The 27,677-nt window shown below is 39.8% G+C and overlaps 1 protein-coding gene across 1 annotated transcript; it reads right to left on the bottom strand.

The window, feature by feature from the left end:
* Window positions 1–1,507: 1,507 nt before the first annotated feature.
* LOC113051455 (cyclic AMP-responsive element-binding protein 3-like protein 1) lies at window positions 1,508–27,677 on the bottom strand. Its single transcript, XM_026215218.1, is given in 12 exon segments — window positions 1,508–1,755; window positions 2,398–2,548; window positions 3,515–3,614; window positions 5,949–6,017; window positions 6,566–6,624; window positions 6,793–6,942; window positions 7,070–7,269; window positions 8,732–8,816; window positions 11,971–12,146; window positions 15,369–15,573; window positions 27,274–27,300; window positions 27,302–27,677. Coding segments are annotated over 12 exon segments (1,545 nt in total). The 5' UTR covers window positions 27,377–27,677.

Raw genomic sequence — 27,677 nt, forward strand, 5'->3', positions numbered from 1 at the left:
TAGAATATATTATGGATAAACTTTTATTTCAGTACAAAAGCCTCTGCCTTTTAAAAGTAGAAAACGAAAATAAAACGCATTAATAAAAGTAAGTGAAGTAAAAGTTTAAGAGGAAACTATGCGATTAGGAGCATCTTAAATATGACTATGTGAAAAAGAATGTGAAGGCACTTAAATCAATTGGTTTTCCTAGTGCAAAAAAAGTGCAATCCAGCTAGAAAAAACAAAACAAGCCAAGATGGCAGAGGAAGAAACTGCAGAGTACATCAGGCACCTGTGATTACACCTGCTGGAAAACATTCAGAGATTTGAAAAGTCATCATAAAACGAAGAAAGGGGGTTGAAGTAAGGATATGTAGTAAATGGACAGTCTCATGGCTTTTTAGAAAAATCAAAACAAACACTCATGTACTTTCCCTCCCGCACCCTGTGTGTGAAGGGTTTAGAGAATCACATCCATCTCCTCTCTTCTCTCTCAGTCCGTAACCTCAGTGCTTGCCGGTTAAGGAGAGTTTCAGTGTATGGATGGACACATTTCTCTTCTCACAGTTCTGGGGCTGAATGTCATTGGGGTTGGATTGTGGCATGAGGCTTGTTTGTTTGTTAGGACGGTGTCAGGAGACTCAGGATCTGTAACAGCAAGGGTCGAAGGCCAAGTAGTGCAGGATCATCGGACGTCAATGGAGGCCTGTGTGATGAGGCAGCTCGACCCAGAGGGGTTAAAAATATTCAGCTCCTCCCTCAGGATCCTGCTTTCTGAGAGAGAAAGAGACCATTACTATTTATTCACATTATGCAATGGCATTCAAAAGTGTGGGGTAGGTATGATTTTTAAATGTTAAATATAAGTCTCTTATGATTATCAAGCCTGTTAAAAACTGTTGTGATGTAAGTTTAAAAGAACAGCATTAAAATAAAATAAATTAAAGAGCAATTAAACGGCACTTTAAATCTGTACAATCAGTTATCAGTTGATATAAAATTTTCAATATCAAATGATACCTGTACAATTAAAAAACTTTTTCCATCCTCTAACATGTTTAGTTAATCTATAAAAATGCCTAAATTTAGGGGAAGTCGTGGCCTAATGGTTAGAGAGCTGGAATTGCAATCGAAGGGTTGTGAGTTCGAGTCTTGGGCCGGCAGGAATTGTAGGTGGGGGGAGTGCATGTACAGTGTTTTCTCCACCCTCAATACCACGACTACGATCACGGTTTGTGTGTGTGAACTTCGGATGGGTTAAATGCAGAGCACGAGTTCCGAGTATGGGTCACCATACTTGGCTGTATGTCACTTCACTTTCACTTTCTTTTGTGTTTGCATGTTAATGTATGAAGACAAAATAGTGTCAAATTTGAACACCAGCTACTTATCAGTTATCTGCCATAACTTCAAAATAAGCTTTAGCTTATCTATATCACCAGATTTTTTTATATCACTGCATCCTTAATCATTAATATACCACAAACTAATCCTGACTGAATGAAAAGCACTGTCAGTGTGTGCCTCACCTGGAGTGGTAGTGTACTTCTGGGGGATGGAGTGGGGCCGCGGACGTGTTGCTGTAGCTTGCAGGCTCCGGTTGGGCCTGGCTCAAGTACCTGCTCACAAGAGCAGACCGATCCTGCACGTGTCTATCTTTCAGGTCCTGTACACGTCGCGGCACCCCCTCCATCCTGTCCACGCTCAGCACGCCCCTGTGGCCGTCCTCCACTGGGGCACCCTCGTCATAGAAGAGCAGGCTGCGGGAGCGGACTACACACACAGAGAACAGAGTTACTCATGTCACACGTCTGGCATGCTTTGCTTACTTTGACTCTCATGAGATCTGTATAGTGAAGAAAAGCATTTTTTGGAAGAGAGTTTTTAAGGGAGAAAGAAAGAGCAAGATTTGGAGTGAGCTGCTCTTTTTTAGGTGAAACAACACACACTTTCAGTAACTACAGCAATCCCATCACCATCATCCAGCTGAAGCCCCTTTCAAGAGCAGCTTTGATAGAGCCGAAGGAGATGTGGCTTGGTGTGTGTTGTAACGTTGAAAGAGGATTGTACAATCTCCTCTTAGGGAAGTAAGGATTTTAATCGAAAGCTCTCTGGGATGTCTGACAGTTATTTGAGGGTAAGAATGGGCACTGTTGGCCCAGGAGCTCTGCTAATAACCATTAGAAAAGAGACAGGATGGCAGTCTTTCAGACTCCAGTGGGGGGAATGAAATAGGTGCTGTCCAAGACCCACAGCTATTAGCTGACTGGATAATTTAATGTGTCTGAAAAGCCGGATGACCTACAGATAAATGCTTCTTTGCACATGTGCAGGAAAATGTAATCATATCATGCAAAGTACACAATGAAAGTTGATGACCTTCATCTACACATTACGGGCAGGGATGAAACGTACCCTGGCTGGTGGTGTAGAGGTCACCTGAGGGCAGCGGTGCTGACTTCACCGTGTGTGAGGATGATGAGGATAAGGAGGAAGAGTAGAGGGAGAGCCCAGGCAGGCAGGGAGCCAGCGAGCCCAGCACCAACACAAAACACAGCGCCACCACCTGGCCAGGAGGAGGAACACCACACACACGGTGAGCACACCGCCCCACTGTAATCTACTTGCACTACAGCTAACAGGGCAGCTCTGACCTGCCTTTACATGCTTAGGATTAAAGGACTTAACTAAATAGACAAGATATTTCAGTAAAAGAATAGTTAAACCAAGACGTAGATTCGTTTGTTTCCTCATCAGAAAAAACATGGAGAAATTTAGTACACACCACTTGGATCCTCTGAGAGAAGTGGATCAAAACAACTGAAAAAAACATCACAATAATACAATAATAACTCCACCCATCAATTAAAATCTTGTGAAATGAAAGTTGCAGTTTGGTAAAATAAAAATAACTCCATTATTAAGGTGTTTTTAATTTTAAAACTTTGCTTCTGGTCAAAATACCAATTCATAATAATGCTTCTTCCAATGAAAAAGTTCTTCCACTGTTGTCTCCTTACATCAAAATCCACTAACATATTTGTTTAGAAGAGTTTTGGCAGTGTGAATGACACGCAATCTTTCCTGATAAGACAACGCTTTCATTGGAGTAAGCAATATTATGGACAGAGGACTGGGAGCAACCGTTTAAAGTTAAAAACGTCTTAATAATGATTCTGACAAACATACAGCTTTTTGTTTCACAAGATGTTAACTGATGGGCTGGAGTCTTGTTTTTTGATTGTTGTAATGCTGTTATCAGCTGTTTAGACACTCATTGTGACCGCACTCATTCATTCCAGATGATCCATTGATGAGCAAGTGATGTAATGACAAAAATAACTCATATTCATCTTTGATGGCCTGAGGTACATATTCAGCTTATTTTTGGGGGGTGGGGGGGGGGGGTGGGGGGGTGAGCTATTCCTTTAAGACACTGATTTGTTAGAAAGAAAGGAAATTGTGTGTGTGAAAATGAGTGTTTGGAATGAATGTGTGTGTTTGTACAGTTAATGTGTGTATATATATATACCATTAGGCATGTTCCTGTCTGTGTGGAGGCGATCTTGCAGGACCGAGGCACTTTCCCGCTCACTAGAGCCTGAAGTCTTTGAAGCTGTTGGAGTAGAGACCTACAGATGATACAGAAAACACATCAGAAAAGAAGAATGATTAGTAAATTCTTTAGATCCCAGTGTAGGCTATGCGTGTTCTTCTCAGTGCCGTTTTGTAACAGTAGGATCTTCTTATTCTTGAGCTCAAATGGCATGTGAGGATAATACAGTTCTTACTCATCATTGTGTTACATAAACTGAACTCCCCTTCACACCACTCACACAGTCTCTCGCAAAAATGCACTCCACCTCCTCCTCAACGCTGCTGCATGTGTGCAGTGGGTGTTGATTTATTTCCCCTTCAACTACTTCCTTTATCAGCTGCCAATCAAACATACACTTCCTCTCACACACAACTGCAACACTTATAGCCACGCGATCTACTAGTATGATATAATGCATGCTATGCATAATATATTTGGGGTATATATGTGATATGTATGGAATACTTCGATACTTGGATTACCTAGTACAATAAATGTGCATTACACAATTACAGTAGAGAGCAAATGGCATGAGAAAACGTGTTCAACCTGGCAACCTTTCATTTTCAGTGTCATGAATGAACTGGAATTCAAATGAGCCCCAGATTTTTCTCTTTCTTGACTAATTTACACAAAATGACAATAAAAATGTATGATAACTATTTCCGAGATTATCACTGAACTTAATTAAACATGCAGTGTAATGAGATAATCACATATAGCTATGATATACATGCATGTAAAAATATATTTAAACACATATTCCCCGCTGTATTCAGTATATAAGCTGTAACCTGTGTTACAAAAGGACATTGAGCTCTCTCTAGTGGAGGAACTAAGAAACAACATCCCATGCAATAATGAAGAGCTCCTTCACCACCAGAGGGAGCCATTGCAACATGTTGGAAAACAAAACAAAAATACTACTATACCATTTCATCAATTGCCAGACTCTTTTATCCAATGCAACATACAGTACATTATAACAGAGACAATCTCTCAGGACCCCTGGAGGTAAGTGCTTTCCCACTTGGCTAGATCACCCCGAAACAAACCTGTATATCAGTTTTCACCTAAACATACACATACAGAATTGCTTCTAATGAGTGCTCCAGACAGTATGTTTTCAGCATTGAGAGGGACTCAGACCGCCCTACTAACCTAGCAATAATCATCTCAATTTGATCCTATAAACAGTGGTTTTATTCAGATTAATATACGACCCACCCTCTAACACACAAACACAAACTCCCCCCTGCTGTCTCTTTAAATTCTCTTAGCTATCTCAGGGAGAAGGATCTATCCTAATAAAAATCGGCAGAGCGCCGACACACACGGTTCTTTTTATCCTGTAATGAGGGGCAGGCAGGCACCGTGCTGCGTGCTACTTTAAGTGTGTTGTTAATAATGGCCTGAGCCAATCCTCTATTTTAAAAAAAAGCATTACTATACACTTAAACACACATACTCAAGTCACTCTTACCTACATACTGAGAAGACTGATGATATCTTATTATCATCATATAATATTTAATTTTTCTGGAAACCACAATACATGTTTTTCTGTATTCTTTATAATTAGAAAGTTTAAAAGAACAGCAGTTATTTGTAATATAAATATATTGTAACATTATAAATGTCTGCTGTCCTTTTGATCAAAGTGCATCCTAATTTCTGAATTTTTACAAAAAAATTACTGACCCCAAACTTAAATTATATTATATACGGTGCTTTTTCTTGTATATTTTCAATAGATTACCCAACATGTTTTCATTCTAAACATTTCCAAACCTATATAGCATACTTTCGTGTACAAAACACAGAAGAATATATTTTTAGGATTGTTTATTTGTTCATAAAATGAAAGTCAGGATACTCCAAAAACACCGAACCATTCTTCAAAAAAACTTTTATGTTCCACAGAAAAAAGAAACTCATACAGGTTTGTAACGGCATGATAAGAATGAAAAGACAGAATTTTAATTTGGGGTGAACTACCCCTTTAAGTGCTGCTCTCTTCAATAAGGTTTTACAGCTAATCCACAAAAAAAGAGCTGACTTTGATAACACCCTATCCCCCATTGTGCTCTCTCTTTCTGCCTCTCTAAACAGTAGGAACAGACAGCGCCCCGTCGACAGCGCCAATGTTCTGACTAGGCCACCCAGGAGAGAATGAAAAGGTACTGTGCTATATGATCAGAAGGGGATGTTAAAACCTGTGTGCATCTGGACCGACTTAGCAACACCTGCTGACTGCAAAGAGGCTTCTGCGTACACTTACCGCAAATACGGTTACAATTACATTTATTAAAATCCACCTATAAAGTATTCACTGTGATTAAACACAAGCACACATATGTTCTCTCACCTGTTGGCATTCTCGAGTGTCTCTACTTTTTTCCACAGTTCATTATTCTCTGAAGTATAGTTCTCAACTCTGGGGAGGAGAGAAAGAGAGTATTATTGCACACAGTCACAATGACAGAATAAACCGTTTCCATGCATGCAACTATACATAACCCTGTCGGTCTGACTGACTACAGCATGGTGGAAAAAACAGTGTATGTGTGTGTCCAGTGTGAGTCCAGTCTCTCCAGCACATTATCCAAACCCTGAGAGCCTAACAGCAGCTCAACAGGGAAATGACTCATGCAAACGCCAAACGCACACACACCCCAATGAGTGCATGGACTGTAGCCATTGGCCGCATTCACACAACAAAAGCCATAAAATAGCAAGCAGGATATAGAGTAGTTTGCAGGGAGAGAGTGTGGAGGGGTGAGAGAGAAGAGAGGATTAAAGGAGAGGAGGTCAACGAAGAGAAAGAAGGATGAAGGCACCAAGAAAATATAGAGGAGAGTGATGCTAGACAAACAATGCACGAGAGGCCGAGAGAAAATAAGAGCAGGAGAGAAAAGAAAAGCTGTAAGAAAGGGAGCGGGAAGAGATGGAAGAGGTAGAGAACAAAGGAGGAGAGACAATTACTTTTTCTCCAAACACTCCACATATTCCTTCTTCTTCCTGCGGCTTTCCTGTGCAGAGATCTAAGACAAAAAAAAAGACAAAAAAAACACATTTACGTCAGTATTGAAGTATATTATATATATATATATATATATATATATATATATATATATATATGCACCAATGTCCTATGATAGGATGATTCTAACTGAATTGATTCAATATTAATATGTGATCATAAGTAATACCTTATTTTTTATTTTCCTGCGCACCCGTTTGAGGGCTTTCTCCTCAGTTTTGGTGAGTGGTAGTTTGTTGGGGACAGGATATCCCTCAGCAATCAAAGTCCTCTTCTCTTCCTCTGTCAGCATCAAAGGGCCTGATGTTCCTTGCAGCTTCTGCATTACAACACTAGTCAGCGGTTTTCACTCTGTATATATGTGTTTAATAGCTATATATGAATTTCCATTTGGATTCTATAAAATGAGCGTGCTGTGTCACATGCTGGAATTGCGTTGGACTCACATGCGGGGCAGTGAGGAGAGGGGACGAGGAGATGGCTGTGGAGGTCCGGGCCTGTAGCCGGGCAGGGCTGGACGGAGGCAGTGACTGTGGGCTCTGCAGGTGGCCAGGGCTTAATGGTGGCAGTGAATGTGGGCTCTGGGATCCATCGCTGTCGCTGCCATGACTGCTGGGAGGAGTGGGTGGCAACCGCAGATGCTCATCTGTTGGGAACAAAGAGATAATCATGATGTACCTGAAACACCTGTGGTTTGACATTCACATCTTAATGATCAGGTTTGATTCTGTACAAGTTACACAAACACGGCATGTTAAAATTTGCTCTTTTTTTGCAATGCCAGGCCTAAGTGTGAAACTGAAATTCAGTCTATTCACTTTTTATCATGAAAAGCCAATAAAGCCTGATTCTTTGGGAGCTTTCAGGCATTTTTCAACACAACACATGCATGCACAATGCTTCTAAGTGTGGTGAGTGTTGGATTGATCATGTGTTTGGTCTGGCAATGTGTTCTTACATACTCAGCACTGCTCTAATGCCATTTTTCTGGATGAGCAGATACCACAATTGTGGTATGGCAGGACTTAATTAAACCTGTAATCTTATTATTACGAGCTCAGATCCTAAAAATAGTCTAGAACCAACACCAAACATTAATGACTGTATTAAATAACAGCAAAGTGTACATTTGAAGAACACACAGTGAGATTCATCTTATCAATATCATGACCATCCAGTTACTTTTTCTGTTCAAAAATGTATTCAAATATACAGCAAGAATAAAAACATACTTTTGCATTGCCCATGCATCAAATTATTTTAAAACGTGTCACTGTATCCGTAAACATATTGAGTACTAAGCAGCACAATGGTTTTTTAAGAAATGTTTCTTATGGATCAAATCAGCATATTAGAGTGATTTCTGAAGGATCATGTGACACTGAAGACTGGAGTAATGACTGCTGACAATTCAGCTTTTCCATTACAGCAAAAACAATAAATAAAAAAATTAAATCAGAGAACATTTAAATTGTAATTTATAATCTTCAATATTTCAAAATATTGCTGAATTTTTGATTAAATTAAAATGCATCCATAATTAGCATAATTAAATAAAAACTGACCACAAAATGCAAACAATTCACTCACTATACAACAGACTAAAATGCATTTCTCAGAGGTTGCATCAGACTTGGTTTTCATCAATGGGCCATTCAGAAAGAGCTAAAGTTGAGACCTGAGAGTTTTGTCAAATGCATGCAAAAGTTAAATAAAGAAACACTCACACTAAGCCACATTTCCACTGGAAAGGGAACACCATTAGAGTATTTATAACTCTGAACTTACCGTAAAGCAATGAAGCAGAATAATAGAGGGCTAATTTGCTTAGTTTTGCCATCTTTAAGCTAGTGTGGAAGAACTGCACTGGTCATATATGGCAACTGAGTGCTATATGTTGAGTACATTCGTTTGTTGTTGTGCATTTAAAGTAGAGGGCTACTGTGCATCCTTTTTAACCTTGTATTTAAAGCACAGTCATAGTATACAGTAAAATATCACAATTGCTATGTTTTCAATGCTGGGCCCCAAGCAGTCATCTTAACTAGCTAAACCAGCACGACTCGGTCAAACAGCTTAGCAGGGCTAAAGAGAGATTTCACACCCACCTGAGGGCACACTGAGGAACTGGTTCACCTCTCTGGGCTCTGCTTTGATGGCAGGAACAGAGTTTGAGCTCAGGCTTTTGGAAATCTAACAACAAAAACAAACAGCAAAACAACAATTAATGCCAACATGACATCAAACTTTAATGCACTAATTAAAGCACATTCCTGGTCTCACATAATTCATATGTGCGTTTTGTGTCATATATTTTAATAACTTTCATGTTCTCACCCTACATTTTTTTATACATTAAATATCACGCATCACTCAAAATGCTGGCACATTAAAGAGGTAAAGTAAAATTCTCATTCATTACAACATACAACAGATGCTTATTCACTGAAGTACTTGTGAAAGAAGCATCCTGTCTGTGTTTTCTCAATGCACGTTACAGCAATATGTGGCACGGAGACATCATTTATCTTTATCTTTGAGCCTCTGATGATATCAGACTGCAGTGGTCTGTAGTATTTAATGATTTTTGATGGTACTGAACTGGCAGGGGACTGGACTAAATGTGCTCCATGCTGAATGTCTGAGACAGTAAACACAGCTGAAGGCAGACTCAGACTGTTTACACTGACAGAGCAAAGGCTACCTGCCTGCTAACCACACACAGTCTGGCCAGCGACCAACCGTCATGCACAAAGTGAGGTGACATGAGCTTCAGATCAGAGGGGCTGCTTCACTTTTCTTCATGCCTCCCTCTTATTATTTTTCTGGGTCAGTGGACATGGACGGCATTCCCACCAACCTGAACTAGTAAAGGCCTTTGCACAGAGAGACTAAAATACTGTGCTGTAAAAATGTAGGTGGTGTGCGATTAGCTGGAAAGTTGTCAGGCTATATTTTAACTTGCAATGCTACAAGCCATGACACTTTACTGCCATATGCAGGGTTCCTATATTATGTAAGCAGCCTTATGTGTATTTAGAGACTGAACACTACATACACTGAATCACATGAGCAAGAGTGCTGTTGATATGCTATTGATATTTAGTACAACAGTGCGACTGTGTGATATTGCTAGTTGCAAGTTGACATCGAAAAACACAGATTTAAGACTATTATGCACTACTTTTCTGTTACCTCCACCCAGATTTTCCTGTTTATTTGTCCGCAAATGTCTGCCATATGATACAAAATTCAACTTTTGATTCAAAATTCTACTTCTGCTGACAAATAAACTGGGACGTCTGGGTGCAGGTAACACTGAGAAAGAGTACACACGGTTTATTTACATATACTGTACTATAATCATTGCAACAAAACTGGTTAAATAAGCAAACTTAACCTTTATTGAATCAGCTGAGTCAATGATTCAACGACTCACTCATAAAAACAATCACTTGATAAGTTCCGTAATGAATCACTGTTTTAAAAAAACGGTTCAGTCAATGATTCATTGAGTTGCACATAAAGTGTCCAAATATGCCTAATAAATAGTACCGTATTTTTCGGACTATAAGTCGCACCTGAGTATAAGTCGCATCAGTCCAAAAAAAACGTCATGATGAGGAAAAAAACATATATAAGTTGCACTGGACTATAAGTCGCATTTATGTAGAACCAAGAACCAATAGAAAACATTACCGTCTACAGCCGTGAGAGCGCCCTCTTGCAGCTGTAGACGGTAATGTTTTCTATTGGTTTATTTCTCTTGGTTCATTTCTCTTGGTTCATGTCAAATTAATTTTGATAAATAAGTCGCACCTGACTATAAGTCGCAGGACCAGCCAAACTATGAAAAAAAGTGCGGTAGGTGAAAAACTGTATAGTGAAAGAGGAGTATGAACAAATTCATAGTATTCATAAAAAAGCAGGCAGAAAGTACCCAGGCAGTCAACTACTTTCTGCAGTTGTGTTTTGTACAAAATTACAAATGTGACTCAAGATGTCACAGGAAATAAATGTAAATGGCAATGAAGTGACGAGACTAAGCTGTAAGTCACATGACAATAACATTTTGGATGCACACCGTAATACTATATAGATCTTTTTTTAATAGTCCAGCGTCGCACCTCCAGTATCAGGCTGTATGTGCACTGCACAGCTTAGTCACTTGTCGCTACATACTTGTGTAATGATTTAACATGCAGAGAATCACTGAAAAATCTTTACCACTATACACCCTTCCAGCCTCAAATCTGAGGACTGGGACTGTTTTATAAAACAATACACAGACACAAATAAACTGTAATTACAGAATCTTTCAAAAGAGTCTATGAAAACATATTTCAAATAGCTAATACAATGAACCTTCTTCCTCTTCTAGTTAAGCTTCATTAAATTAAACTACAGCAAAATCTTTCTCTGTTTTAGTTGGACCAATAACTTGGACTTCTTCAACATTCCAAGGTGGCCTCAAGAAAAACTTCCAAAGCACTGCCTGAGGATTATGCAATATATGCATACCGTGAATTATAGTTATTATGGTGCCATGTAATATATATGGTTTGTGTTTATCTGGTGAGAGCTGCTCTTCCTGTGGCACACGGTCACAGAGTCTCCAAGAGGACGTTCTCCAATACAGCTGCACTCTGACATTACAGCAGAACAGCTTTACACCACGTGTGCGTCTTGCTGCCCTTCTTAAATAGAGGACATGTGTTTACACAAATTCCATCAATCTAGCCAAGTTATTCTTCTCACTTTTTAAATTATAAGCAAAGAATGTCCAGTCCCTTGTTCTGTGTGTTTGCTTATTTTGTTGACAGGTATCTTCACACAGCACAATCCAGCTCCCTGGAGAGGGCAGAGTTTATGGGAAGTTAGCTGTTGGAAAGTCTGGCCTGAGTTAGTGTCAAGTCGAGGAGAAGAGAGCAGTTCCATGGCTCTGATGTTCAAAGAGAGTCCGGTGCCAGATTTGAGAGGCCTCAGCAGCTACAAAGAACTAATCTACGCTCAACTTAATACTGATGCTGCTGGAGCTGATGCTGCAACTCCTCACACACACACACACACACACACACACTCGTACTGCGAACATTTTCACTGGGCAGAGAAGTCGAGCAAGCTGCCAGCTGAGCAAAATAGCACATGAAGCACGAGTGTGCTCATGTTTTTTATTGTCACGCTAACACAATGGTCCATCTGGTGTGCAGTGTGTGTAAGGTTCACTAGCATTATCTCACTTACATCTGTTGATATCCACTCTAGAGTAACATCTACCTGACTAATACAACAAGCATTTCACTCCAATGTCAGTTTTTAAGATTAGTTGCAGGATGACTAGCTTTACCTTCTCCCCTGTGCGGTTCCTCTGTGGCGGAGGGGCAAGAGTGAGGGGTTGTGAGCAGGTGCTGGTGTTGGCCAGAGGGGGCGCTGTATCAGGGCAGCTCTCCGACATCAGGCTGGGCTCCTGCTTCACTAGAATGGCTGTGAGATCCTGACTGAACGACCACATCCCTTCAGAGTCTGAGGAAAGAAATAACAGGCTCGAACAACCAGAAACCAGAGAACACATACTGACTGTTACATTTTAAAAGTGTTTTTAAGAAATGCTTTGAGGAATGACATCTGGAACGATAATACTTTATGAATAAAGTCTCTCGAGAGACGCAAGGATCACATAAAATCAGTCAGATGTGAAAAAACAGGGAGAGCTGCTGACTCAAACAAAGCGCAGATTTTGTCAAAGCACAAATTCAAATACTTGACAGATGACGTAAATCCACATTGGAAAAATCGAACCGCAAAATCCTGTGGACAGTAGGCCACAGATAAACTTATGTACTATGACATGAAAACAGAAAAACAATTGTTTGTCCACAGTGTCTTTGTGTTTTTTATCTGCTTCAACTTCATTCATTTAATATATTTATTCAGCATACCAATTAAAAAAATTAATTAAATTCACTGATGGACAAAAGATAATTATATATGAATAAATTATTTAATTCATCACTGTGTATCAGACAATATTTAGTCATTAGTCATTTTAAAAGAAGGGCCTTATGGGAAAATGTGTCTTAAAATATCATGCAGGATCGTAATCAATGCGTGATGTTTTCAGGGACACATTTCACAGTCTAGACCCCATATAAAGGGGTTTCATGCAGAGCCTGTTATGCTGCAGGTGAAGAGGACAGACTCAGTTAATGACCGGAAGGGTAAAGCAAACCAGCTTTTCTTTATACTGTTAACACAAAAGCCTATGGTGTGAGAGGGGCAGGTGAGAGATTGGGGGCATGTAGGGTGGCTAGAGAACGGCTCTACATGTCTGGACCTTTAAAGGGGAGGAAAGCACTGTGTATAGTGGGAGCCCTCGGTAGCATCTGTGCGCAGGCTCCACTGCCGAATCGATAAAACATTATGCGGCCTTGTAAAAGAAGGATGGCAGGTTTTTCATATTAGTCCTCTGTTAGGGAAGGACATCAGCAGGAGTCTGATTACAACAGGAGAGGAAAGCTCTTTAGGAGCTCTGCTGTTTGGTGGAGAACGCTGGATTTTATACTCCACCGCTCTCAGTCTGTGGGGAACCTCTGTTAAAGTGCCTAACCCTTCAGTTCAGTACACCAGATTAGACCATAAGAGTCTGTCCTTCACCTGGGTGCACTACAGCAAACACACTCTTCTGCGTAGCCTCTATTGTGAAGTCTTTTTTACAGCTTTTTCAAACATGATTAGACCGAATGTACACTTTTTGAAGGATCTGATAGATCTGAGGGTTTTCTTAGATCTATAAGGAATCTCTCATTCTCACCGCTTGTCTCTCTAGTTTGAGGACATCTCTGCTGAAAAGACCAGCTGACGCCAGCACCAAACTTGCAATAACCAGTATAAACCTACATGGGATGGCTGGTGAACCGTCATAAATTGCAAAACTTTACTTGTGAAGCAGAAGGAGCAGAAAAATCTTTCTGGAGAGGCTGGTTGACCTAGAAAGTCTTTTTAGTTAAAGAGGTACCCCTCCGAGGACCTCAGATGATGCCAACCCTGAACCATCATACAAAACTACCAAATTTTCCATAAGATTGATCGCAACATATAATCATTGTTGTTAAATAGTACATTGTGTCATGTACTCAGACATATAGATAAAGACCAGGCAAAAACCTGCTGTAGCTTGACTATAATTGAACATTTAATCATACTTGTCACTTTTTCTCTATGTGGTAGCTTAAATGTGGCTTAGAGCTGCTGTTATTTAATATGGACAAGTCCCTCCTTATATCCTCCACAGAAGCTACTGGGTCCTGGCCACAGGGCACTGTAAGTCTTTGATGTCTCTCAGGACAGCAGGTATCATGGTGAGGCGACTCCAGGCCGGCGGAGATGGAAAAGCGATGCTCATTAGCGGGTTTAAAGTTACTGCAGAACAACAGGAGACAAAGTAGTGAACCAGCCAGTGCTTTCGTTAACTAGCCCCTAAAGCCACTCTCAGTCTTTAATGGATCAGAGGGGATATCACACATTACTGAAACACATCTATGGTCATCTAAATTCCCTACACACTCAGACAAAAGCTCTGCAAACACTTTATCTAGTCACTGCGGTGGTACCCTTAAAACAGTGATCCTCAAATCTGGTTCGCGAGATCCACTTTCCTGCAGAGTTTAGCTCTAATCCTAATCAAACACACTTGAGTTTGCTTATCATTGTCTTCAGGATTATTAGAAAATCACATGTAGGATTGTTTGAATAGGGTTGGAGCTAACTCTGCAGGAAAGTGGATCTCGCGAGCCAGATTTGACGATCACTGCCTTAAAGGGGCATCTTTGTTGCCTATTTACCTCTAAAAGGTACATATTAGAGTGGCAACAGATGGAAGGGTATAGATGGCTGAAATATTTTTTCAAAATTTTGGACAGCTCAATATGAGGCCTGAAGATTTTATCATTACATTTATTGCCAGTAAGTTAATTGTTTATTCAGTTTAAACTGTTATTTCTTACATTCATGTATCCAGCCATAACCCTAAATGTACCATTTTTCAGTAAATTCAGTTCTTCGAGCTAGAAGACACACCGAGAGAAAGAAACAAAAGCATGAATGTGTTCAGAAAGACCTTCATTTCGGATGCTCAGGGCATTACAGTCTGGCTAAATGGATCAAGGATTTCTGCCGTACCTTCATGCTTCTTTAAGTATTTGCTGATTTGAAGCCTGACTGGATTGAAGTCTGCGCAGTGCACACACACACTCCTCGCATGGTCTAGTCAACCTAAGTTCAGGATGATGCAATTCTCTGAGCCACCCCCACCAAATTCTCCATCTGAAGCTGGAAACCAGATCCCTTTTATTTTATGGATGTCTACAGCTCCTTGGCCTGATCGTGGCTTGTGTGAGAAAGAGAGAGAGAGAGACGGAAGAACTGACAGAAAAAGCGAGCGAGTGTGAGTGTTGGCCGTCTTCCTGGAATTCCCAGCTTCCAATGGTAGAAGGAGCTCTTGGCTAGAGCTTTGTCAAGGAACCCTGTGCTGCACGGGTGCTTCGGGAGATAAGGAGGAGCGATGCAGAGAAAAGAAAGAGACTTCACAGAAAACCAGAGCTGCTGATGGATGATGCTTTGAGCTATGGCATTTATCAGGAGTGTGAAATCTTCTCTTGATTATCTAGCACGGATAGCTGCTTTTCTGCATGGATTGATGACAAGCAAGAAAAGGAATGAATAGGGTATGCTGAGCTGCTTGCTAACCTGCATCATCATCTGATTTGATGGGCATGGAGGGGCTCTGTGGGGCAGAGTCCCCACTGAGAGAATAGCTGTGTTCTGCCTGGATGGCAGGGTTTGGAGGGTCCAGATCCATATCCAACAGTGGGTTCCTCTCCGCCAACAGATGATCATCAAAGAAACTGCTGAAAAGGTCATTGGAGAAATCCTCCATCTGCTCGGAGAAGTGCTGGGGAAGAGACCACAAAGACAATATTTTTATTTAAATGAAATTATTAACATTTTTATCCAGCAAGGACACTATAAGTTTATTAATACTGACAATTATCAATATTAGTGAAAAAGTGAAAGTGACATGACATTCAGCCAAGTATGGTGACCCATACTCAGAATTTGTGCTCTGCATTTAACCCATCCGAAGTTAACACACACACACACACACTGTGAACACACACCCGGAGCAGTGGGCAGCCATTTATGCTGCGGCACCCAGGGAGCAGTTGGGGGTTCAATGCCTTGCTCAAGGGCACCTAAGTCGTGGTATTGAAGGTGGAGAGAGCACTGTACATTCACTCCCCACACCTACAATTCCTGCCGGCCCGGGACTCAAACTCACAACCTTTCGATTGGGAGTCCGACTCTCTAACCATTAGGCCATGAGTTCCCTAACTATTAGCATGATTTCTGAAGGTTCATGTGACACTGAAAACTGTGGTGACTGAAAATTCAGTAGTGTTGAAAATTCAGCTTTGCCATCAGAGGAGTAAATTACCTTTGACAATATATCACAATAGAAATGGTTATTTTAAATTGTAACAATATATTCACAAAATTACTATTTTATTGTACATTTGATCAAATAAATGGAGTGAGCATCAAAGACTTTCAAAAACATCTTAACAAACTGTAAACTTTTGAAAGGTAGTGTATCTTCTAACAGTCATGTGGGAACAAATAATTATTTGGCTGAATTCCCTGATTGTGTTATTATTAGCAAAGATAGACTCAAATAACATTGAGATACTTATTTGATATACAGCCTCTTTTCAAGTGATCATTTAAATATAGTCACTGTTGAAATCCGGAGCAACACTTGATTAAACCCTTCTGTCATTTAGTTCGAGGAGTGTGTGTCTGAAAGGTGGGTAAAAAAAGAGACATGCATTCTTCTATGCATGCGTGTGTTTATAATGTGTGTCGTCATGTTGGGAATGGAAAGACGTGTGTTTGCATCTCTGCAGTGGAGGCATGCAAATATGTGTTTGCTGAGCAAGGGTGTAAAAAAGGTGTGAGAGGACCTGATCGTGTTTACATCCTGGTGAACGGTGACAGGTGTGTGAATGACACACCTGTAGCGCATTGACCGTAAACCAGCCGCTATGTACATATCACAGATATGTACACGTGCACACATGCACACTCCCAGCACCTGGATGAGATCCCACACAAACCCCCAGCCACTGCAACAGTTCTATGAAGAGGGGCCTGGGAAAGCTGTGCTGTTATGAATATTTACTCTGGCTGTCTCTAGTTGACCAAACAGAGCTTCCACAACAATGAACCTGAATTGAGAATTATGGGAGAACGGAGTATTGTAGCTCATGGTATGTGGTCAAACTTGTTGTTCACCAAATGGATGCATAGGCAAAAAAAAAAAAAAAAAAAAAACCTGCAATGGCAGTTATCCGTATTGTTTGACGAATGACATCCTGGGAACACCCTGTAAATAGAGTTTGTGAAATGACGCAGCTGTCCTGCCGTCAGTGCCGGCTAATAATCGTGGCTGAGCATGACAATATAAACAGTCCCACCCTTTGAAGTTAATTAAATGTTCCTGCTCCTGGATGTGTGGGGCGGATATATTTACAGACTTGATTAATATGAAGGTGCTATTTCATAACTTTGAGCTGCATGTGCTACCAGGCTGTGTGTGTGTATTTTAATTAGCTAAGTAGTTTTGTCAAGTAATACATTAGCCTTGTGCAAAATGCAAACAACAAGGATCCCTATTACGCATGAGCTTTGATGAAAACCTGTATTCACGTGTGCGACTTCCCTGTCTGTGTGGTCCTGCGTACATCTGTTATCAGAGCAGACAGTCAGAACGCTTCTCCAATTGGTTTTATCTCTCTGTAGAGCGCTTTCCTGTTTTGACAAGTGTCAGTTAAGAGTGTAGTGTCTGTCTGGTTTTCAGATGACCTTGCAGGGGCCAATGGTAATGATGCAGTGCTGGGGTGCTGATGTAGGAGTCATGAAAATTCCACACCTGGAAGACTGCTCAGAGGAGGAATACCAGAAGAACTTGGAAGAACTGGAAAAGTGTGTCTCTGTCATTAGGGTCAGATTTTAGGAGAAATGAAATCAAGGCATATCTCAGGCTTAACCCTATGTTGTATTGAGTACAACAAGGAAGACAAAGTCATATTTCTGCATTTTATAATTAGAAGAAGTCCTCCTTTATATCCTATATACAGTGTGTGTGTGTGTGTGTGTGTGTGTGTGTGTGTATATATATATATATATATATATATATATAATATATATATATATATATATAAATACTTTTTCAGCTTAGTCAATACTATCATTTAAAATATTAGCCAGTTGTCACTTGGGCGCTCTTCATAAATTGTTAAAAATGAACCACAGCTGCAGCAGTGCAAAGCATGTGTGCACAGGCTGAGCAATGCTCTATTTTTCCATCTGATCCATTTCCTTGAAGTAACGTTTAGGTCATGTCCTGGTCTAAACGGGCTGGTAAACTGCACGGCTGCTTGACTCATCGCATTCCATTCCCTTATTCCAGACCCCCATCTGCACTTCAGCCAATCGGAGCTCAGTATGTAAATGAGGAGAGGGGAGCTTGTCATTTTGGAGCTGGAGTGCAGGGTCCGAACGGAGCAGCACGGTGCAGAAGAAAATAACGCATTAGTCTTTGGAAAAAAAAATATGCTGATAAAAATAATTTAGCATTTAATCATTTGGAATTGGGTATACGGTCAAACCCACAATTTTTGGGAATATGTGCCTCTCGCAGAGCAAAAAATTTATTTCTGAGAACAATGAGTCACAATGAGGAGATTCATTCTCAGAGTTGCAAAAAGAGAGAGAGAGAGACGGAGAGAGGGAGGGAAGTTCTTGAACTGTAAGTGGAGTTTGCAGATGTTTAGTGTTTACACTAGTCAACGTGTGATGCATTTAAAAATATGGTCCCCCTCATGAGGCATGAACATCAGCTTCAGCCACAACATGATCTGATCAGTTTTATTTGTTTACATATCTAAGTATTTAGAGCTATCTCTTCAAAGAGGCATGCATGAACTCATATGCACTAGATCAGACTTTTTTTTACCTAAATGTAGGGGACATTCATGTGAATGTGGGGTGAGGATGTATTTTTGCCTTCATTTTGTCTCCAACCCAGCAGATCTGCACTTTAAAGCCAGTTCATATTCTCAGATTCAGATCCAGATTCCAGCTGGCAGCTGTGAGAGATCAGAGGTGGGTCAGGGAGGATAGTCATGAACTAACGCTCATTATGATCTGCTCAGCATGCATGATGGTGCCAGGCCTATGCAGGTGTTCACAGGTGAGGGCTGATTTAGATTACAGGCATGGCGTCAAGTTCACAGCTGCAGTCTGTGACTCTTGTAAGCTTGCCACCAGACACAGACCCATCTCTCTGGAGATCAGCTCACACAGGTTTCTCACCAAAAGGATTTCAAAGAAGCCAGTTTTTGTGTTTATAACCCAGAGACCTTTTTGAATGCAGTTCTGATAAGATGGAGAACGAGGTGCTAGGTAGATTTAATTCTGCATGTGCGGTTTTATTCTAGTCCCTGCTCTCCTCCTGCTCCCTCACTCCCTTCTCCCTCTTTTTTCCTTTCTTTCTTTGTTATTCCTTCTTACTTCTTCCTCCCATTTTAACTTTTCCAAATACAACTCTTAGATCCCTTCCCCCTCTCACTTTCCTCTGGTTTCTTAATTTCAGTTCCAGATTTTTCTTACGTTTTGCTGTCAGCCACAGAGCAAGAGAACCATGACCACAGGAGGCAGTTGGGCTTCAGCCCCACCTCCAGTCGGGAGCCACTGAGGGCCAAAAACCAGACAAACTCTTCTGGAGGTGAAAGTATGAGAAAAAATATGTAAAAAAATTGAACTAGATTTTTGTGACAGACACTGCAACCTTTAGAGGAAGAGGGGAAAGGGAACAAGGACACAGCTGAAACTAAAGGGATATCCTAGGGAGCGCGGAATCCCCATAACCAGCCTCTATTTTCTGCTACTGTTGCATTTCGGGAGGGGAGGGGGTCTCCAAGTGTGTTCCCCATCCCCACCCCCCTTCAAAGGGCTCCCGTACTCTGTAATTTTGTCTAGTCTAAATTGGCTCTCTCAAAAAAGCCTGTGGCAACACAGCCCTGGGCAGAAGAATATCCTGTATACAGACCAAATAGCTGTGTTAGTCTAGTCTGTTCCTGTTTGACCACAGCGAGGAAAAGATGAGGCTTTGATGTTGTCATAATAGTTTAAATATATTATTAAAATCACTATTGAGAGTAAATATGTCACAACTGTGGCATATAAAGTCTCAACTACAGGAAAAAGTTCAACTTGTGAGGAGGTCACATTGTGAAATATAAAGTTGCAATTCTCAGAAACAAATGTGCAATTCACAATTACGAAAAATATAAATTGCAACTGTGAGATATAAAGTGGCAATTACGAGAAATAAAGTACAATATGTGTGAAAGATTCAGATTGTGAAATAAAATCGCAAAAAAATAGATACACTCACAATTGTGACAAGTCACAACTACAAGAAGTCTAATGTGTGTCATATTATGAATTATAGCCACAATCAGATATAAATTCACAACTACAAAAAAAAAAAAAAAACTGTGAACGTGAAACGATCACATTTTGAAATATAAAGTCACAATAATGTGAAAGTCACATTGTGAGACAAGAAATGTGTCCCAATTATGAGAAAGCCACAATTGCAAAACATGAAGTTGCAGTTATGAGAAATGAAAATGTAGTTATGACAAAGTTGCAATTAGGAAAAAATAAAATCACAATTACATTAAAGCTTTTTACTCTTGAGGCAGAAACACCCTTCATTATAGTTTTGATAGGAATTAAATATATTATCAACTGCAGCTACAATAATAATAAAAACTCTGATTAGCATCTCTGTTATACTGCATATTCAAAACTGTTCCCTGGAATTAAAAGTCATTGTGTAATTAATATAAATCAGCTGGGTTTTTGATCCTCAGTAGTGAGGGAGCCTGGGAAAACAATGCTGGATATCTGAGGTTATGCTGAATATCTAGGGACCTCAAGGTAAGCTGACGACGTGTTCCTGCAAACACTGACACACACCTGACATGTTTATTCAGAGCCTGAAGGGGTGGGACAGAGCTAAGAGTGGGTACACATCTGTCTCTGCAGGGCTCACTTGGCTTAGAATGGGGCTAAGAGTATGTCTCCCACATGTGAAGAATAAGTTATACATGCTCTAACGCAAAGGTTAGGAGTCAAAACACATACTGGACACAACCCAAGAGAACAGTTTAAAAGGTTCTGGAAACGTCTTACCCCAAAGGCTCTGTACCTCCGTAACGTAATATGTTCCAGCGCAGACTTTCTTTTTGATCAAGTTTTTGGCAGCAATTCAGGCCAACATCTAAGTCGCAAAATAACACTCTGATAGGATTTGAGCAAAGCTAGATAAGTGCTCTTGATATAAATCAGACATTATCCTGACTTGTGTCCTAGCACTGCTGCTCATTTTCTCAATGAGAGTAAAGACAGCGATCCGCTAAACTGGTCTGGATGTTTCTTCCATCATGATGCCAGTTTGCAGTTTGTTTCAACTGAGATAGGAATCTCTGTGGAGGTTAAATCTAGTTCACTTCAGGGGGTCACTGAACAGAGCAGTTGATTGACATCTCTATGACTTCCACAGCTCTGTTCACTGCTGCCCCTCAGGAGAAAAACACAGAGAGAGCGCCTGGAGAGCAAGAGGAGTTCTGGTACATCAAGAAAGTCCTGCTGAGGAGAGGAATGAAGAAAAATTCATCTGGGGTATTTTAGCACTTCAAACCAGTTAATAGTGTCAAGTTAAATGACACCTGACTGTTCTCCAACCACAGGCACATAGTTATAGCACTAAATACTAAAATATGTCTAGATTGTGGATTTTCAGCCCTTTTGTTGAATGCATGGACAGACCTGGAGCCCCCATTACATATTTTCAAAAATTAGAGGGGCTTATTTATGTAAAAATGCAAAAGTACACTCTTATTTGATATGGTAATTACATTGTAGAGTCAATAAACTGATTTATGTACAGGGTCATATGCTTTTCCATAATACAATTTATTCTGTGAGTTGCAATGCAATATTTATGAGAAAATTTACCTTATTAACTTTGAACTTAATACTGCCTATTTAATTTTCTCACAAGAGATCAGAGTGATGACTGAGATCCTAGTTTGGGTTTGTTTTATTTGTTTATATTTAAATAAAATAATTATGTGAAATATATTTAGATGTCTTTCACAATAACAGGGTGGGCGCCCACTATTATCAGTGAACAATTGCCTGTCTATTAGGTATTTTACAAATGCTTCAAAGCTATTCAAAGCATCTGTCAATTTGAAAAAAAAATTAAATAAATAAATGAAAGGATCTGGTCAGACAGGACCAAAGCTAACACACCCTCAAGCCTCTAGACACTAACTGCTGATTTGGTTATTTGTGCGTTTGTGAATGTGTGCTCACGTAAGAACATACCTCACTGAGCTCTCTATTCTCTATTTATGTCCGTCATATGAACAAACCCAAGCCAAAGGTATGACAACAGCAGCCATACTTAACCTTTACTGAGGAATACAATCCTGTGTAATGACAAAACTGATCGTCATTATTGTCCTGTGCAGAACGCATAAGGCATGTGTGTGAAAACTAAGCATATGTGAGATTTACAGAGTGGTTGAATTGATTTAGATCAGGTGATGGATTCACTCTGTAGATTCACACACAGACTGGGAAAAACGGACTGAGTAAAAGCTTTAACCTTCATTTGGGTGGCAGTCGGAGAGATGTGGGTTAAATCATGTGGCTGCTGTGATGAATCAAACTCCATGATCATAGAGTTGAACGTCTGTGGCCTCTATTTCTGTATCACACCCAGAAAGTGTCATAATTTCTTCATTCTTTACCGTCATCTTAATTGTAGCTCACAGATGTTGAGAGTTAAGATGAGAGTAACAGTTAGAGCCGTATCACTACTATCTTTATCGTTGGCCCAGTCATTCTGCAGATTACGCAACCTCTTTTCTTACTTTCTTTCTCTTTCTTTTTCTCTATGTCTGTTTTTTTTATGTGGACAGGTTCCATCAGAAGCATCAAGTATATCTGAGAGAAAACTCTGGAGGAATGTGCTCTTTTTCTTCCACTCCTCCCGTCCAGATGCTCCTCACCTCCCCCTACTCCAAACCCTCAACATTCACCTCCAGACGTTCTCTGTCACCCCTAACCAAACCTATTCATATTTCGGTCACATGCATGCTTCAAATGCATCATATTTTGCTTCAGATATTAGTTATGGTATCTATGCCACCCATCCCCTTCAGGCTCAGAGTTTACAAGATGAAACAGTACAGCAGAAACAACCTTTAGGACGAGTGGGACCTGCTTAACCTGTAGATATCAACTCTTGTCTTCTTTAGTAGTGTTTAGACACGCTACACGCTTTTAAAGAATGGTTTTGCATCTGATTCATCTTCTTCACTTCAGAATAGATTGATGAAAAGCATCCGACCACCCTTGCTATTCAGGTTTCTGTTTTTTCCTCACATGTGGGAAGGGATTGAAAAGATAAAAGATGTTAGACTGGTAGATGACTTTTTACCATCATGCAACAAATTACCTCTCGGAATTTTATTCACACATTTCCCTGACAATATTGTTGCATGACGTCCTCTGCATCACTGAATTAAGCAACGCGAAGAGTCAAATGTTGGTAGAATACATAAATAAGAGAGAGATTTTAATTGAATTTACATTAATGTATATTTCTGCATTGTGTGAACTAAGATCAAATGTTCTTATTTCCATATTAATGTCTTCTCTTTAGTGTGAAAGAGATGGATCACAGTATCCTGTTTTTGACATTAACATGGCGAATCTCTATCACCAAAGCCATTGTCAGTTTATGAAATTGGGCAAAAAACAGCAGTATAAAAACAACAATATAAATGCAAAGAAAGAGACAGAATCACAACAGCAGCTCCCTTTATATAAAGGATGAACCAATGAAATTCAGCCAATATATAATATAAAGTCATTTAAATAAGCCTGAGGTTTTTCTGCGCTGTTGTGGCTCACAGTCCTCTCTGTGATCTTACTGTAGTTTTAACACACAGTAGAGTGAGACACACTGATTTCCACCCTTTAGCACAAGCCATGCAATTACGCTAAAGTTGTGATTTAAGCAGCCAGACTGGTGCACACACACACACACACACACGTTCTAATATCACTGTAGGGACTTTCCATTGCCTTCTATAGTTTTTTATTCTGAGATAGTAATATTTTTATGATACTTTTATGGTACTCAGGTGTGCTTTTAGAAATTATAAAGCCTTAGACCCCATTCATTGCACTGTTAGAAAGTCATTTTGATTGGCAGTGACATAAGCTAGGTAAATTATGACAAATTAACATTTTGGCTATATCAGCTGTTTTCCTTATGATTTCAGGTTTTACTGTCTTTGGTCCCCCACACACATACACAAATATATAGTGTGGAGGAATTTCAGATTATAAATAGATCTCAATTCAACAGTGCCGGAGCGACCCACTAACATTTAGAAATATAATGGCAGAAAGAATGAACAAAAACACACAGGAGCTCAGAAACCAGTGTGTGTAACCCAGGAGCAGCTTCCTCTGTGAGGGCACAAGGCAGTCATTCACTGAGCCTTCAAGGGCCAGTGTCTCTCTCACACACATACAAACACACACACACACACACATGCCAAGGGGTAGAATGGGGGACCGTGGAGGGTCTGGAGTGGTCTTTCACAGACATCTATTCACACACCCACACAGGAGCATAGTGACATGCATATGCTCATGCACACATACACAGACAGCTATCAGGAGCCATGAATGAGCCTCCTTCACTCACAAGCCTCTCTCTCTTTTCTCTATCATCACTCTCGCCTTAGTCAGGTCCTTACAGAGCAAACTGGAGCACAGCTGTTACTCAATGAGGGACATCTGGATTGAATACTACCCGTTAAATGCCCTCAACAACCAACAGACCAGCAGGAAAAAAAAAGACAGACAGGCGCTAAAACAAAATCTTCATAAGAAACACTAACTCTCTAAGCCTTATATGACTAGACAGGTTTTCATTAGAGATCCACAGCCAGACAGTGACTAAAATGATATGTCTATATAGTTGATATATATCATTTCTATTTACGGTAGTATTTTTATTTCATCATCAAGGTTATAAGTCCAATTTATATATATGTATAAGGGAAAGTGTATATTTTGGGTACTGTAAATAGCCACCATTTCTTTAAAAAGTTTTTCACCAACTTTAATTAATTACACAAGTTAATTTTACGTCTATAATAAAAAATAAGGTCTTCCAGTGTGATAAATGTATTTTGAAACATCTCTAAATTTTTAGTCTCTCAATTAACATGAGGACACAATATGCATACAATCAAAGAAGAATGTGAAAATATTATTTAAATGGATAGTTAAAAAAAAAGAAAAATAATAATAATAATAAAAACTTTATTTAGTCCATTCAATAGAAGTCCAAAGTGTCACCAAAATTTTTCAGTTACAAACATTCTTCAAATGATCCTCTTTTGTGTTCTGCAGAAGACCATCAGTCAAACAGGACTGGAATGACATGAGGGTGAGTAAATTATGAGATCATTTTCATTTTTGGGTGAATTTTACCCTTTAGATTAATTATATTGTGTCAAACCACAGGACATACAGTACCTCTGTTTATCTGACCACTGCATCTACATTAAGGAGGTATAATATAGTTTATTATGTATAGTTTATCAACTGACTTTGCATTGTAGATAATAGCATTTAGACTCAGGTAGCTCATAAGAAGCTACAGAATACATCTCTGGTCTGTCCATCCACACAAGATCCTAAGATGATGCTGCAGCTTCCCTGTTAAAATAAAGGTCAAGACTGTTCCATCTCGTCTCAGCCTCATAATAGTGACATTTATGATGACTCTTTTGGTCTCTTTCTTTCTCTCTGGGAAGGGATTAAAAGAACCTTAGCATGAATGTGTGTCAGTCAGAAGCATTAGCCATAGGAGTGTCTGAATCACTGTGGAAACCGCAGAAGTGTCCTGGGCTCCTAATGGATCGTATGCACATGGAACATTACGCTAACTTCAAGGGAAATGCATTAACTACCAAAACATTACTTTCCTATTGACCTAATTAAAGGAATATGTTATGCAAAAATGAAAATAAAGTCTTCATTTCCCCACTCTCATCACTCCAAACCAGTATGACTTTCTTTCTTCCGTAGAAGATCTTTAGGAATAATGCACTGGACGCTCTTTTTCATGAACTGAATGGAGATCAGATTAGTCTTTGAGGCCACTTCTGTAATAGTTTTCTCCCCACACACTTTGACTTTGGAGCTTGACCGCTCCAGTCATCATGCACTTTCAGTATATTAAACTGGGCTATTTTCAAAACAATTCACCTTTAGATTTCCATGGAAAAATAAACGTCTGGTTTGGAAGGTCATGATGGAGAAACATGTTTTTGGGATTAATTATTCCTTCTGATGTCTTCACATGCTGGAAGTCACAGTTTTGTTGTGCAGTTTGTTTGCCCCAAGTTAACTCATATACACCTTTATCTCACAGTGATCTAGCATTAACTTAACTGCAAATGTCATCTAAGATTAGGTAGGTTTTTTTGTTGTTGTTGGCATGGATAATCATAATTTCGAGTCAACAACTAACACAACGTGAATTGTTCTCAAGTAAATTAGTTTTCTTGCTCTCCTACTTTCTGTGCCAGGTAAACTCGTCAGTTGTGTTTCTGGCCTCCAAACAGAAAGCTAATATACTGCAAAGTCCAATAACCTGAGCATCTTACACCCGCTGTGGCCGGACACGAGAAACAGGATGAAGCGATCAGTGGGCGTGGTCTGGAATTGTTGTATGGGCGTGATTTGGTTAAACAGGATGATACGGCGTGTGGGCGTGGTTTGAATAAATAACATATTAACGAAGACCACCCCCACCCCCAACCCCGCCCCCGCTCCCCAAAGGTCCGGTTGAAATTGGAAAGTGCCCCTATCTGTGTGCAGCTGGGCAAACTTCACAGCTTGAGAACTCCTGCCCTTGTTTACGTTTAATTCGCAGCACAACATCCCAGATATGTGTGACAAATAAACACAGAACAGAAGAAACTCATATAGCTATATAATCATACAACTACAACTACATTATCGCAACAACAACACACACACACCACCAACACTATATATATATATATATATTATATATTTATTTTTAACGTATTTATTGCCTATAGTCAATTAATGTTATTTAAGCATAACCAATATTGTATTACTATCTAGCCTATGTATAAGAAAACGATTCACATCATACATTATCATTAGCAGACGCTTTTATCCAAAGCGACTTACAGTGCATTCAGACTATACATTTGTGTTTTACCAGTAATGTCAAGAGTGATATCTATACGAATGAACTTTATAGAGATATGGTATAAAGTCAGGATAGGCAAAACTTATTATAAAATTATTTAACGTAAGAGCAGATTCTGAATATCTCCTCTCTGCTCTGTTCCATAATGATGGAAGATGCGGAGGTTTGACGTACCACATTGGATAAGAAATCACTCTCATGTCAGATCCTCTAGGTCCAACAGGTTGGAATTGGGAAAAAGTTTGTCCGAAGCGAGGTTGTCCAATATGGTGTCCATATCGGCTGTGAATTAAGAAAAAATGCTTGGAAAGCAATAACAATATCTCAAAGGTGAGATAGGGTGCAAAATAGTTGAAATCCAATTCAAAAATCGCAACCAGTAGACTGTTATGTGTGGCTTAAGCGACGTGCGCTCGTCTGCACTGTCAAGTCGCCTTCATCCACTGAGCGTCTCTAGTCTGCCCATTTACACTTCTCTGGAAGTGTCGGAGGAATTAGACGTGATTAACGCGAGGTGGCCGTGCGTGTTTCTTCCAAATCTGTATCATTCATCTGCGTTGAGTCTCTAAGGGATAACT

The sequence above is a fragment of the Carassius auratus genome, chromosome 32 (assembly GCF_003368295.1).
Source record: "Carassius auratus strain Wakin chromosome 32, ASM336829v1, whole genome shotgun sequence".
Taxonomy (NCBI): domain Eukaryota; kingdom Metazoa; phylum Chordata; class Actinopteri; order Cypriniformes; family Cyprinidae; genus Carassius; species Carassius auratus.